A 14250-nucleotide genomic window follows, 5' to 3' on the forward strand; every position below is an offset into this window, starting at 1 on the left:
GAGGAAAAACCCTAATTCAACTCTAACTATGAAACATGGGCGAACGCATCCGCAATTGTGATTCTGATATTGTACAGTATGTATTTCTATGGCGGGACCATGCCGGGCCGACACAACAAACCCAGCAAGAGGCTCGATCTACGAAAGCATTGCCTACAAAATAATGGAAATGTCAGCACTAATTACACACACTATCCAATTTTTTTTTTTACCTTCATCGTAGATCATTTGGACGCGAAGCAGTTCGCAATTCGACATTTCCCTGAAAAAATTGACCACAAGTATTTTTTAAGCAAGAAACCCCATTGCGTTTTTATTATTCGGTGAATGGCTTTTTACATGGTTTTAACCTTTTCGTCTGTTCATTTTGTATTCAGTTTGTCATGTTTGTTTTTCTGTTTTAATATGTTGTTTTTTTCAAATTCTAGATTTTTTGTTTTATTTCCAATTATACATACATTGTACATTTAAAATGATTATTACATACTGTGCATGCAACGTTAATGTAAAGGTACATTTTCAAACTACATATACATGTACATGTTGTATACTTACATCTAAATTTTGACATTTAAATGAAATTATGAAGTTACAATTGATCGTACGTCGATAATAGTAAGACAAATATCATGATACATTTATAGCTTGAATATGCATATCAGATACTTAAAAGAAAAATTCAAGCTAAAAAAAAATACATAATTTTGTAAACGCCGATAAGAACACTATGGAAAAGAATATCAAATTGAAATATAAATATCTAACCGGAAAATGATGGAACATATATATACATGTATAAGAATATCGAAGAACCGTTAATATCCATATAACATAAAATTAACTCTCAAATTAAAAAACGTTATTTTTTTTAAAATTCAATGAATATCAAACAAAGTAAAATGAAAATAAGTCAAGTCTAAAACGCAATACGTCTAAAAGTTTTTTTTAGACATGTTAAACTACAAAAAAAAGAATATCAAAGAAACCAGAAATGGTTATATTATATACCCATCAGAAAAATATATTTTGTAACAAAATATCATAGTTTTATAAATGCCAGTCTTTGATAAAATATCAGGTTTATTATCCTGATGTTGTGGAAATCTACATACATATATCGTAATTCAGTTAATACATGGAAAACACCAGCAAATTAATTGCTTTTTCTATTAATAATACGCTTCTTTCTTTTTACTTTCAATTTCAAAGCAGTATATTGTTTCTTATATTATACATATTGATACAAATTTAAAAGATATCATCCTTGCAAAACATCACATAATGCACTGCCATAATAAACTAAATTTCTATACTGATCTATTTTGATATATAAGCACATTGCAAAATTAATATTTTTCAAAATAATGCAATCTCAGCCATCAGGTCTAGCTATTATTCTGCTGTCTTGTCCTTCAAGAGGTTTCAAGCATGTTATAATATCTACACATGGTATAATATTGGATCAACTTTAAAAAATAAAGTAACATAAAATTCTTGAGAAAATAAAATCGTCTACATATACTCTGCATAATTATGTCTTTGAGCATAATCTGCACTTATTACCCTGTATATAATCTGAATATTCAAAGCAGAGCTTTATTAATCAGAGAAAGAAAAGTTAATAGTGAATCTCGTTTTTATCCATCTTCTAATACGAAATCCTCCGCGGGAGTTTCAGATTCACTCCCAGTTGCGCGTAACGTCGGTGCATAGACTCTCTCATCCTCCTTCTTCCTCGCTGCCTCGGGGTGCGTCTCGATAAAAGCTTTATTGAATATACCGTGCTCGCAGTAGTCCTCTCCCTCGTACAGAATGTTATGTTTCGTTCCGTGTTCACTATAAAATTCATTATTGTATTTCAAGATCTCTTCCTTGTCGGAAGCTTTACTGCGCACGCTCGGTGTTGGTGAGACTTCATACTTGAACACCCGCTTCTTTTCACGTTGTTTCCTGGTGTATAAATAATATAATTTTTATCCATAAATCTTTATTATTGAACATATAAACAAATAAAATGATACATGTGATACACGGATAAATAAATAAGTAAATAAATAAAAATAATTTAAAATAAATAAATAAATAAATACACAAATAAATAAATAAATAAATAAAATCACCCAGGTGCTTAGGATAAACGATGATAATCATAGACTTACCTTATACAAATAAACACAGCAATGATAAAGATGATCAATGCTATGGCGAGAACAAGGGGGATAATAATCTCCACTACAATAAACAAACGGTTATATTTAGTAATTTTTCTCTGCACTTGTCTATAAGCAAATGCTATTCCTGTAGGTTTCAATTTTTTAAAAATACATAAAAAATATCTCATAAGTATTGAATTTAAACAAATTATAAATACAGTATTGAACTCCAAAGTAATCAGCACACTTAGTCTCCCTCATCAATTGATTATCAAAATCATAAATTAAGGCTCCTGGAGAACAGCTTTTATAGTTTATACAATCTCCTATACGTGGAGTTGTCGTTCGTTTTGCTCTTGGACATATTTGTTTTGAGCATCATGATTATGAAAGTGTAGTTTATAGCTTACATTGTATAATTAAATGAATTGGTGCAAAGCGGTGTTCAAAATGTGCCATTAAAATATTCGATTTCCGCTAAATTAAGTAGGTTAACATAACTTTATTAATAATAAAATATTTTTACGACTCAAAAAACCTCATCAGAGTAGATTACACGTGTTTACTTACGTTTTAGATCACTTTTTCTTTCTGATTTGTGTTTTGTCGTGGTTTCAATGTGTTCGCCCGTTGACTGGGCTGTAGAGGAGATTCCATACTCGACAGAAGACTTGATTGTTGGGGACAACGACGGATTCTCGGGTCCGGAAGTTGACACCAGTTGTTGATTAGACGAGACTTCTGGTACTCTTCTAGTTGTACTAGTTGTTGTCGTTGATGCATGATGAGAGGTTGATGTTTGTCGTTTGTGCGTTACAAAATCAGTTGTCCGAGTAACAGATGAAGTAGTCACGTGATTAGACTCGGGGTTGGTTGAGTGTTTAGAAGACTCGCTCGTCTGTGTCGTAAAAACAGATACCGATTTGGACGTTGATTTGATTGATGTATCTGAGGTCGGGGTTTGGGATGTGTTTGATGTAAATGTTAAGGATGATGTTGACCGAGTCTGGGTTGATATTTCTGGAGTCTGTTGTGGACTTGTCGTCTGCTTTGAAGATTTATCAATGGTTGAAGTGATTGTTGGGCCAGTTGTTGGTCCGATGCTAATGTTTGAGCAATTCACGTCTGAAATAACAGAAAAATAATAATTATATATACATGTATGAAAATGCTACAATAGGTCAAATAATATAATAAATTCTAGAAATGTTCATCGTTGTTGCTTAAAAAAGCAAACCACTACAAATCTTACACACTGATCATGAAAGCTCACCAAAATTGTTGTTGACTCCGGTGATGTTGACACGACAGCTATATCCGGGTCTTTGCACCCCGCTGTTGCTTACTATACGACATCCTGGATCGAAAAAACTCTGGATTGTGGGTATGTTTCTATCGCCGTAATAAGTCACATTCTGGATTGTGAAGCTGCTGTTTGGAAATCGACAGACACATTTGGTCCCTGTGTTGTTGGAAAACTGAATGCTGCCGATTGTTTGGTTCTGCACGTGTATGTACCCAAAATAAACTCCTTTTAAGGAAGAAATACGAATAAATAATTATATATCAAAGTGTACGAACAATTTGTGATATGCATTTTGAAGTTACTATGAAGATGCAATATACATGACTGTACCTTTCAGTTGGTATGAGTTCTAAAAATATTTTTAAACAAGATTGAAAGAAAGAAAATTAATCGAATCATCATTGTGAACTTGAAGAGCCTTTATTTATGAAAAAGCTATTTCATTTATAATTTTTTTTAAATATTCAGCAACAAAGAATAAAACATCAATTAAAACCAGAAATGTATATTCGTTGTTTATTTCTAAAACATCCTTATTTTTCAAACACCATGTGCATCAAATAAGGCACACACTTTAAAGATTAGGTCACGTGGTTTTCAAATATTGTAAACGTATAACATTTGGCTGTGTATTCTATTTAGCGCTTTTGGCGGAATGTGCCTTCCGCTAAAACAAGTACATTGCCAAATGCAATACATATATGTAAAAGAATAGTCACATTCAGGAATACGCTAATTCAAATCTACGCCAACTTGTTCAAAAACTAATTTCCGCCAAATATCGTACACGCCAAATATAATACGTTTACAGTATTATATAATAATAAGGACAGTGCTTTGATTTTGTGAAATAGATTTAAAGAGATGAGTCAAAGGTTAACCACTGGTAACATTTTTTTTTAGTTTTATATTATTTTCAATATGATATTTAATATATATACTAGTATACCTTTACTAACGTTATACTAGTATTGCAGATGAAAGGGGGGCTACTGAAAAAATACCTACTGTATCCCAACATAACAATAAAAAACAAATCTCCTATAAATAAACAAACATTTATGCATGACAGTGATTTGTATAGACAATGCATGTGTGATTTAACAAATACGTAAGAAATAAAGTACATATAGTTTTAATGCATCACATAACGTTATTGAACATAAAATCATATATTTGAGCTTTAATATTGAAATCATTTTAATTTGGTACAGAAATATGACACAATAGTTGAAATTCTGCTTTTAACTTTAAAATTCTTGACAGTAAGTACATTGTAAGTATTATAGTCTTGCAGAGAAAGATTTTGGTGACATGCAGTACAACTAATATCTTTACTGTAAACAATTCTATTTTTATTATGCACCATCTATACTCACAATTTAGTTTTCCTTCAATTTTTGAAGTTTGTAAATTGTACATTTATGTCGTTTAAACCATTTAGTAATCTCTTGTTTATTTTACCGACATACTCGACATTAAAATTGCAGCTCATTTTTGTGTAGTATAGCACGGCTTTAATATAAAGTGTTAAAGCGTTTAAGTTGTTTGTAATATAAAGTAAGTTAAACGATAGCATATGGAAGTTAATTGATAACTCGATATAAAGCTGTTAAACTGATCAATACATACAACATGTTAGAATATAAGAGACTTTGTAGGTCTAACAATGAATCTATTCTATTGCCTAAGGGGATCTTAAAGATGTATATCAATATTATTTTCTAAGAGATGATTAACGAAATTCTATGGAATATATGGAAAGACAGACAACTCGTGAATATGAGAGAGAGAGAGAGAGAGAGAGAGAGAGAGAGAGAGAGAGAGAGAGAGAGATATGTTAGTGCCATTTCTTACCAGTAAAGACATATACCACTTTACGTTTGTGAATACTAGTACATGTATATATATATCGATAGTATTTTTATAATGAAAATTAATTCTATATCGCTGAATTTGTAGGAATAAATTTCCTTGGATTCCGTAAAATACACAGTTTTGATGCTTTATAATTTCTTGGACATAGGTTGTATCCATTAGATTTATATCACAAGTTTTATTATAAATAAAATTCATTTGTATTTTGTACAGAGACACAACGACACAACCCACGAAAATGTTGTTTAACGAAATAATGACGAAACAGTATTAAATTCAAAACATAAACACAAATGCTATCATATTCATTATGGTGCTTGTATTCGAAAAGAAATACACCTGCAAATATATAAACGATTTTGCATGGAATGAAGTATGCTGGGGTAACCGTTTTTTGTTTGTTTCTTTGTTTTTCTTTCAAAACTTTTTAAAAAAATCCCTCCTTCTGAATATATAAAGTCAGCATTTTCTTTTCAACTGCCAGTGTACACGTTTTCTAAATATTTGCATTTCTCTTTCACCAATTCAATAACATTCATTTGATAACCATTTGTAACCACATGCCATCTACATTCACAACAACTCTCCTGTATTTACCGTCTTGAGCATGAAGTCACTAATATTTCAGATAAGGATTCTACCGAAATTAAGATTAATCGCGTGTAATGAGTTTGTACTAGAAGCTGTGGGGAGCGAGAGCGAGTGAGAGGTGGGTGAACAGTGGATCGCCTTTAACATTACCGTTCTTGTTTTTCTGTGCCCCCTGATTTTGTCGAGTGGAATTATCTCATTTGATATAGATCCCAAAGTAAACACTGTCAAATATTAGCTAATCCGTCGCTCCCATTAATATCAAAACAAAGAGACAGGTAACGCCCATGCATATCAGGGTCTAAAAGGAGAACAAAATTCAAATAGAATTAAGAACCCCTTGTTTTATTCTAAAATTTCTTTTAAATTTGAGTTTTTATATAACAAATCAAACAAAAACCTTCAATTTTTATTAAAATTTTATCAAAAAGAATTAGAAAAAAAAAAACTAACAAAGACCCACACCAGTCCATTCCAATCATTAAGAACTCCAGCAATATTTACGTTTGTTAAAAAACGTTTTACTGGGTAAAACTTTTTTTTAAATATTGGTACTGCGTCATTTAAAAATTTTTCTACCTGGGTATTTGGAAACAGAGCAAAAAGACAACGCATTCCATTCATTTCTAGTAGTTTTGTTTTTTTGAAATGACGTCACACTTTCATAATCCCAACAGGTAAAATATGCCATGTTAACATATTTTTTTTTAAAAGGTAAGATCGTAATGCACATCAGATGCATTAAAACTAACGGTATATAAGATAATTAATATTTGATCTCTCTTCAGAAGATAGAGAAAAGCGATATGTTTCATATACATGTATGATGTTTTAATTTGGTTTTTATGGTTCTGTCACAAGTGAAAATGAAGAACACTGATGTTAAAAACAGAATTGCTTAACTTATGAAAAAAAAAAAATAAGAAGATGCATTGTTTAATAGATATATTAACAATACAATAATATTATTAAAGAATACTACCGATAAATGTTGGCGAAATAGGTCTACAAAAATGCACTCATATAAAATTGGAATACTCAGTCGTAACAATGCTAGCTTTATAAATTCAGTCTATTCACTTCCAAATATATAATTATATAAAAATATAGTTACTTTCTTGGTCTCTATAATTACAATGATTCTGTGAGATAATATTCATGGACATAATTATAAAAAAAAACTCAACTACATCCATTGGAATTTATACACTAGACGTTCAAGGCTTTTGAAAATAATATAATAAACAAATAACAACAGGAGAATTAGCATACCTTTAACACTCGTGGTGCCGTCCACTTTGTAGCAATCATGGCTGGAACCACCAATACATTCCACTTCTGAATCGAGATATTAATAATCAATTTTTCATCGATCAAAATTTTTTCTTTAAACATTTAATGGCTTATCTACACGTAACAAGATATATTTCCACAAATTCCTGTGATGATTAAAAAAAAGAAGCTTAAATACCTTTTTCAAAGCTGATGAAAAACAGCAGAACCCAAACGTAGAATATCACGGCGGCCATTGTATTTCATATCACTGATAAGAAGAAAAAATTGTCCATTTCTAATGTGTCATGTGTAGAGCCTGACACCGTTGGTTACCTGTTCTTTACCTGTCGTTTATGTTTGCCTCAGTATTCGTTTGGAGACCAAACCTCGCGGATCAATCGACGGACCGACCTCCTCTGATAAAAACCTATCTCGCCGACCGCTCATAACGGAAACAAATCTCTTCAGATTCATTTCAACTCTTATTCTATTCCGCACCTTTCTCACCCCCAGTCCCCGGCCAGGGTTTTCCCCCGTGTGTTTGTTGCTTTGAGCGAAGGAACGCGGAACCATTTATCTAACAAGGGATTATCTCATTTTTGGAATATATTAGATTGTGGAGAATATATTGGGGAAAGATCAGAGAGACTGTAAACTGCGATGTTGTTTGTGAGATGTCACGTTCGAAATAGAATGCTAAAAATATTTAAGGGGAAACTATGGCAAAACGAAGGACATTTGCAACAAACAAGTTTAAAAACTGAGGACAAATGTTTTCAGAGTTCCACTATAACATTTTCAATTTAGTACTGTGTCAATACAACAGTTTTGTTGACGCGTTATGTATTATTTTTTTTCTGAAATGATCGCCATCTTTATAATTCGCATGAATCATCAAAGAAAGTATTTTATTGTTTATATGTACATCTTTCTTTAAACAAATTGATAAATTGATTGTAAAAATAAGTAAAATTCACCAAATCACTGTTAAAGTACATTAGTACGTCAGCTAAAAGAAACAGCCTAATCATCTCATTTGGAAGTTTGAGGGTGGCATTATCATGAATATTTTGTGCAGTCCGTGATTTGTCTTAGGTCGCTGTAGGTTTTGACCAATTGATAAACGGGCGTGTAGATATTCAGTCCTGTCAGTTTCTACAGCTGTTCTATAGAGCTATGAATTAACTATAAGTTTCCATTAGAAACAGAGGAAATCATACTCGGTAGATGTAAATATTTATTTATAAGTCTACACTATTAATTATATGTAATCAAATTAACTTTATTAACACCCCAAAATAAAATTCATGAATTCGTAAAAATTGCTTTTTGCTGCCGTTGGTTAGTTCTTGATCTGTTTTATTTTTTGTAGATGTTGGCTCGAATAACGATCGGCTTTCTCTAGAAAAAAAGAGGACAAAGATACTGGCTCAGATCAAATAATGAAGACACTTTTAGCTATTATAGCTTTATGTTCATGCAATAGACGGGTTGCATGATTACACAGAGCATACGTTCTGCTATACTCTTCCCAAAGTTTCTGCTTCCACCATTCTTTGCTCAATATCTCGATAATCATAAATACATGTACCTCTGGGCCCAAACTACATTCATTCACGAAAAGGAAAAAAGTCCAGATTATCTGTTTTGAAACGCCCCCTCTATCATTTCAGGTTTTGATACACAACCAAAATTAGAGGGTCTACGGGGATTTTGCATTGCAAAATTTTTTACAGTACCCCGGATGATTACGTTAAAAAATGGTGCAAGGTGTCCCGAATTCTTCCGAATGGAAAAATAGATGTAAGCATTTCTCATTCCGAATCTCCGAACAGTGTAATTTTTCGTTGCTGTGAAATTCTCTGGGTAAGAGCAGATGATGTATGGATGAAGAAATCTTGGACCCCCCCCCCCTTTATCCATTTGAATTGCACTTCATTGACAGATATATGTTAATTCTAATCAAAAATCTCAAAAGTGATGGAAGCAATAATTTTGGGCAGACTATAGGTAGAATTAGCAAAGCTTTGAAAAAAGTATTTAATTTATCACCATATCAGGTTTCCGGTGGGTGACTGATATCGCGTTAGATGAAGTTCACGCCCAGACAGTCACTTTTTACAGCTATAAGTGAGTCTTAACAGATTTTCTGATTATAGATCGATTTTCCAAGTAGTAGCTGTAACGACGTATACTAGCATACATTACAGGTCTGACCTTCCAAAGTTTGTCGTTCAGCATTTAGTTGCATTTCTTCACTTTTCTATATATTTTTTACTTCGTGTCATCATACTTGTACTATCATTATTTTTTCCGTTTCTTAACATACAAATCGCAAAATATAAAACCATTTCAAATCGGGGTTGTTTATCTTTTTTAATTGAAAATCGTAAAAGTAATTGTTTCAAGATTTTTGCGGTTTGCTTATTCACCGCGGTGTGTCGCCTCAAACGCTGACGTCATAATACACTAAAAGGGTACACTTCAACTATCGAATTAGATATTTAAAGTAAGTGACTGTGAATCAACAACTGAAAAAACCCACCATATAGCCATTATCCTCAATCATCAGACACTAGAGATATAGCATAACAGGAAACTTGATCCGACGGCGTTTTTTTTTAAAGCAATATGAGCTGCAATTTTCATGCTGAAATTTCTTTTTACAAAAAATGCTATTTTCTACTTAAATGACACAAATATCATAGTTTTTAATGTTCTGTTAGCAATATTTTTATTACAAAAGCCACAAAGAAGCGTTAAATGAAGCAAAATTGAATTATTGTCGTCCTGTACAAAAATTGATCTGCTATATATTCCTTAGAAGAGAAATCTATCTTCTGACGAAAATTAATGATTCTTTCAAATCTTATTCATCATAAGAGTTTAGTTTACACGCAGCCTTATCATGCTAGCAGGTTTTTGCAGCAAAATAAAATTTTAAAAAATACAGCTCATATTGCTTAAAACTTAATATTTGTAACGGAGAATTCATATTAATTTTTTTAAACACAACTAATTCAAGTCGCTTTCCAATAATTTTTCTACTTGTATCATAGATGTTTTTTGTTGTTGACAAGATGAAGGCATATAAGAAGATTCTATTTGTTCAAAACCAATTTACAGACCAATATTTTTTCTCTCTCTCAAAAGAATGCATTCTTTATCTAAAGCAAAACAAAAGCACAAATTTTAAATAGATTTCGAGAAAAAGAAGTCAGTTACGTAATCAATCAGTCTGCGATTTTTGCTCAAATATAAGGCATGTCTTCATGTTAAAAAATCTTAATGAGTTTTAGAGGACAAATATTAGGATCTAGGCTTGAAGGTCGATCGTTTTTCAATGAAAACATAATTATTCTTCCTCCGATCAGGTGATACATGTACGTTGATTATTTGTTTTTCTAAATTTAATTTGAAATTCTGAAACAATTCAATGTATTTTTTTTGAAAGAATGCAAACTTGCGAATTTTTCTAAATTTGAAAATAATCATTTATATATTGTGGAATTGCAATTAACAATTTGAAAATACAGAAACAAATGAAGGACCAAGGTGTAAAATCTTCTACTGTTCATATTTTAGAAGGAAATTTTGTTTAAAAGGTGCGATAAAAGTATCAAAGTCTTCAATTTTTCATCAGGTGCAGGAATTGAGTATTAGTGTGTTCTTGATATACATAACCTAATATAGTACAATACTTAGTTTCCAACGTATTTATTACAATGCACTTACACACAAACTACTCATCTTACATAGTCATTAACTTTTATTACCGGCTTACTGAAATTATTGAAATTCGAAAATTCAGTCTTGTTGAATGATGAAAAAGAAAGAAAAAGAAAATAAAAACATATCCTACCTCGGTATATCTCATAAGTATTTCAGACAGCATACTATCAGCCAAAGTTGAACGTTCCTGTGTGTCCAGTGCATTTTTGTCTTGCTGCTTTTGTTTTTTTGTTTATTACTTTTAAATAGCTTTGTATGTAAAAGTAATATACTTCTGTTGAAATGAGAGAAAAGTATGCTTCGGCAGAACATGTATGCAGATGGAATATGCAATTATTCAAAATGTCTCTAGCTGGTCATTGTGTGTAACATGCATCTGATTTTTTTTAGCTCACCTGAACAAAAGAGTTCAGAACTTTTACGATCACCTGCTGTCTGTTGTCTGTTCCCTCGTCTATAAACTCTTCACATTTATTACTTACTTATTTAAAGGAGTAGGCTATATACATTCAGTCAAACTTGGCACAAATATTCTCAATCGAAGGGGAATCAAAGTAGTTTAAATGAAGGACCAAACCCTTTTCAGAGGTGAGATAATTTTTAAAAAAAACCGATGAATTGTACAATAATTTCGATTCGTAGTTATATAAAAACGATGTGACCGTTGGACCGAGCGCATATTTTTTGTTTAGATAATGACATTTGTTTGACTTCGAACTATACGTTGCAAATTTAATTCGTAAGAGTATCATAGACATTAATACTATACTGTAGGGCTAAGCCTTGCTTTATCGTGTGCCCCAAGAGACTTCGGATATGCTTTACAAAAAGTTTTGAGACTTATCTTCTTAATAATATAATAATCTACTTCTGTTTGCATTATATGTTTTAACACGTTTTACAAATTTTAATGGGAGTAATTACTCCTATGGACTTTTATGAAGTTTTAGAGATAGAATTCAATAGATGTTAAGCAAACCACCGGGGTTATATGTAACCGTTCCTAACCAATAGTCAGACTCGTTTAAAGGATTTTAAATATATTCGACTGTTGTCATCTATGTATTTAAGGCTTCTGTATTGATGCATATATTTGCAATGAACTTAGTGCAAGTTTAGCATTGAACTTCATCGACAAAGCTATGTATGCTTCACATCCGGTATTCTTACCTTTTATACTCTGTCCAAGATATCCCCAATTCACAATTTGCTTAATTACTCGATATGTATGAATACCCCAGGGTTCAAACTATGTTTGTTCTAAAGTATGAAAATTTTCAAGATTTCTCATTTGAATAACTCCCTCTAGCTTATTAAATTTCAATACACGGCTAAAATGTGAATTCTACGGGGGTTTACTTTGCAACAGACCCGGATGATAACGTTAAAAAACGAAATATTTTAAATGACTTCCGAATGGAGAAAAGATGTCAACATTCCCCATTATAAATCTCTGTAAGAAATCAGTTTTCGTTCCTGTCCATTTTTCAGAATGAAAAATGATAATGTCTTGGATATTTTCCCTTTCCTCTATTTCATTGCTATGTGTATTTTTAATAAAAAAAAAAATAGTCTAAACGTGCTGCATAAACATCGTGGGACAGACTATAGTGTCCATTTGTTCCCATTGGGGTTGTTTTCGTTCACATTTTTATGTCATATCAATAATTAAATCATCTATATGACAGTTACTTATTAAAAAAAAACCTGTCATATTGATAATCTTGAAGTATGCAGAATATGGAAAGATTTCCGTTCAAATTCATTCTTTTTACTGTCAATTTTATGAATGACGCAAAGTCTAACCATTTGTCTATTAAAAAAAAAAGAATTAAGCGCAAAACAAGATTAAAATTAAAGACTTAAAAAATTACAGTACCTGAAGGTTTTATCATTTGCCAGACAATGTGAATAATTGACGAGTGGACTAAAACCATGTTCCTATTAAATTAAATATATAAATACTTGTAATCAAGGGTTGATCCAAAAGTAATGTCACACAATGCAGCGTGCTTTATTAAATAAAACTATGTATCAAAATTTTTCCAATTGAAATTCTAATTTGAAATATTGGATTAAATTTCGTTGAATGATTAAAAGATATGAATGTTTATAACATGGTATGTACATGTATGTGACATCGCCGGGTCATAAATTTACGTCATTTTAAAGTTTTCGTATCAAAGTAAATAACATGGTACACAATTTGAAAAAAAAATCTCCAAACAACACAATATTTTAAAACAGATATGGCGTATCCTTTTCAAAGTATTTAAAAAAATAAAATAAAAACATTACCGTTTATTTCGGTAAAACATGGTGCTTTTTTGTCTCTAGATCTTAAACTAAAAAGACCTGAAAAGCGATGTGGATATCTCATAATTTAATAAAAACTTTTGAGGAAGGTTATTCAATTTGTTTATGTGGTCTAGTTTTGATAAATGTAAATTAAACTATGATGCTGAGAGACTGTCTCACTCTCGGGTTTATCTCGTCCCATACATACAGGCCATTAAAATGTTTCTAAAGTGTGTCGTTCAGTTACGCGTGCTGATTGGTATCTATTTCATGTATAAATGAGAGTTATCCCAATGTAACGGCCATGTTGACGTGTCATTACATGACGTTTTGGCCTTCATGGTAGGTCGTTAACACTTTAAATTCCGTTTGTACTGAATTTACAGGTAAGCTTAAGAATGGTTTTTCTGGTATCTTTTAAAACTCCAGCGATCTGTGATGAATACTGTAAACGTATTACATTTGGCTGTGTATTCGTTTTAGCGTTTTTCGCGGAAAACCACTTCCACCAAATCAAGTACATCGCTAAATGCCATTTCTACATACATAAGAAGAGGCGCATTCAGAAATACGCTATTTCAAATCCACGTTAACTTGTTGAAAAATTATTTTCCGCAAAATATCGTATGCGCTAAATATAATACGTTTACAGTATAAGGTAAGAATAGCTTTTTTATTGTAATGTATTTGTTTTTAAAGGTTATAAATAAATGAAGCAAATATTGTGAAAGGAAACAAACCTATCGTGAACCACGCTCTACTTGGACCATTGCAACTTGAATGTTCTTGGGCAGACAAGCGCCGCATTCTACTTAATTGGTTTTATGTTTTTCATAAACCGCTAAAGGCAGGAAACCGATCGGTTGGAGTTGTTTTGAAAAAGCATCGGAAAAAACATCTCGAACACACCCTCCAAGCTTTTCAAAAATACGGTCATGGTAAAATAATTGCTTACTCAATTACAATTGACATGGACGGCAGACGATTATGTCAACAATTTAAAAACTGCTTTAAAAG

The 14250-nt window shown here is 31.7% G+C and overlaps 1 protein-coding gene across 1 annotated transcript; it reads right to left on the bottom strand.

Annotated features, from left to right (window-relative positions):
* Positions 1-468: 468 nt before the first annotated feature.
* Positions 469-7687, bottom strand: LOC105333725 (serine-rich adhesin for platelets). The gene is made up of 6 exons (XM_011436858.4): positions 7400-7687; positions 7201-7266; positions 3427-3684; positions 2724-3278; positions 2160-2232; positions 469-1950 (listed from the first exon to the last, which is right to left on the bottom strand). Exons 1-6 carry the CDS (start codon positions 7455-7457, stop codon positions 1638-1640), a joined length of 1323 nt encoding a protein of 440 aa, XP_011435160.3. The 5' UTR covers positions 7458-7687; the 3' UTR covers positions 469-1637.
* Positions 7688-14250: the final 6563 nt, after the last annotated feature.

This window comes from Magallana gigas, chromosome 9, assembly GCF_963853765.1.
Source record: "Magallana gigas chromosome 9, xbMagGiga1.1, whole genome shotgun sequence".
NCBI lineage: Eukaryota > Metazoa > Mollusca > Bivalvia > Ostreida > Ostreidae > Magallana > Magallana gigas.

Coding starts and splice junctions, on each gene's coding strand:
- LOC105333725 (XM_011436858.4), bottom strand. CDS start 7,457: ATGGCCGCCGTGATATTCTACGTTTGGGTTCTGCTGTTTTTCATCAGC. Junction 7,267..7,399: donor TTTCATCAGCTTTGAAAAAG/GTATTTAAGCTT, acceptor ATCTCGATTCAG/AAGTGGAATGTATTGGTGGT. Junction 3,279..3,426: donor CGGAGTCAACAACAATTTTG/GTGAGCTTTCAT, acceptor CTGTTATTTCAG/ACGTGAATTGCTCAAACATT.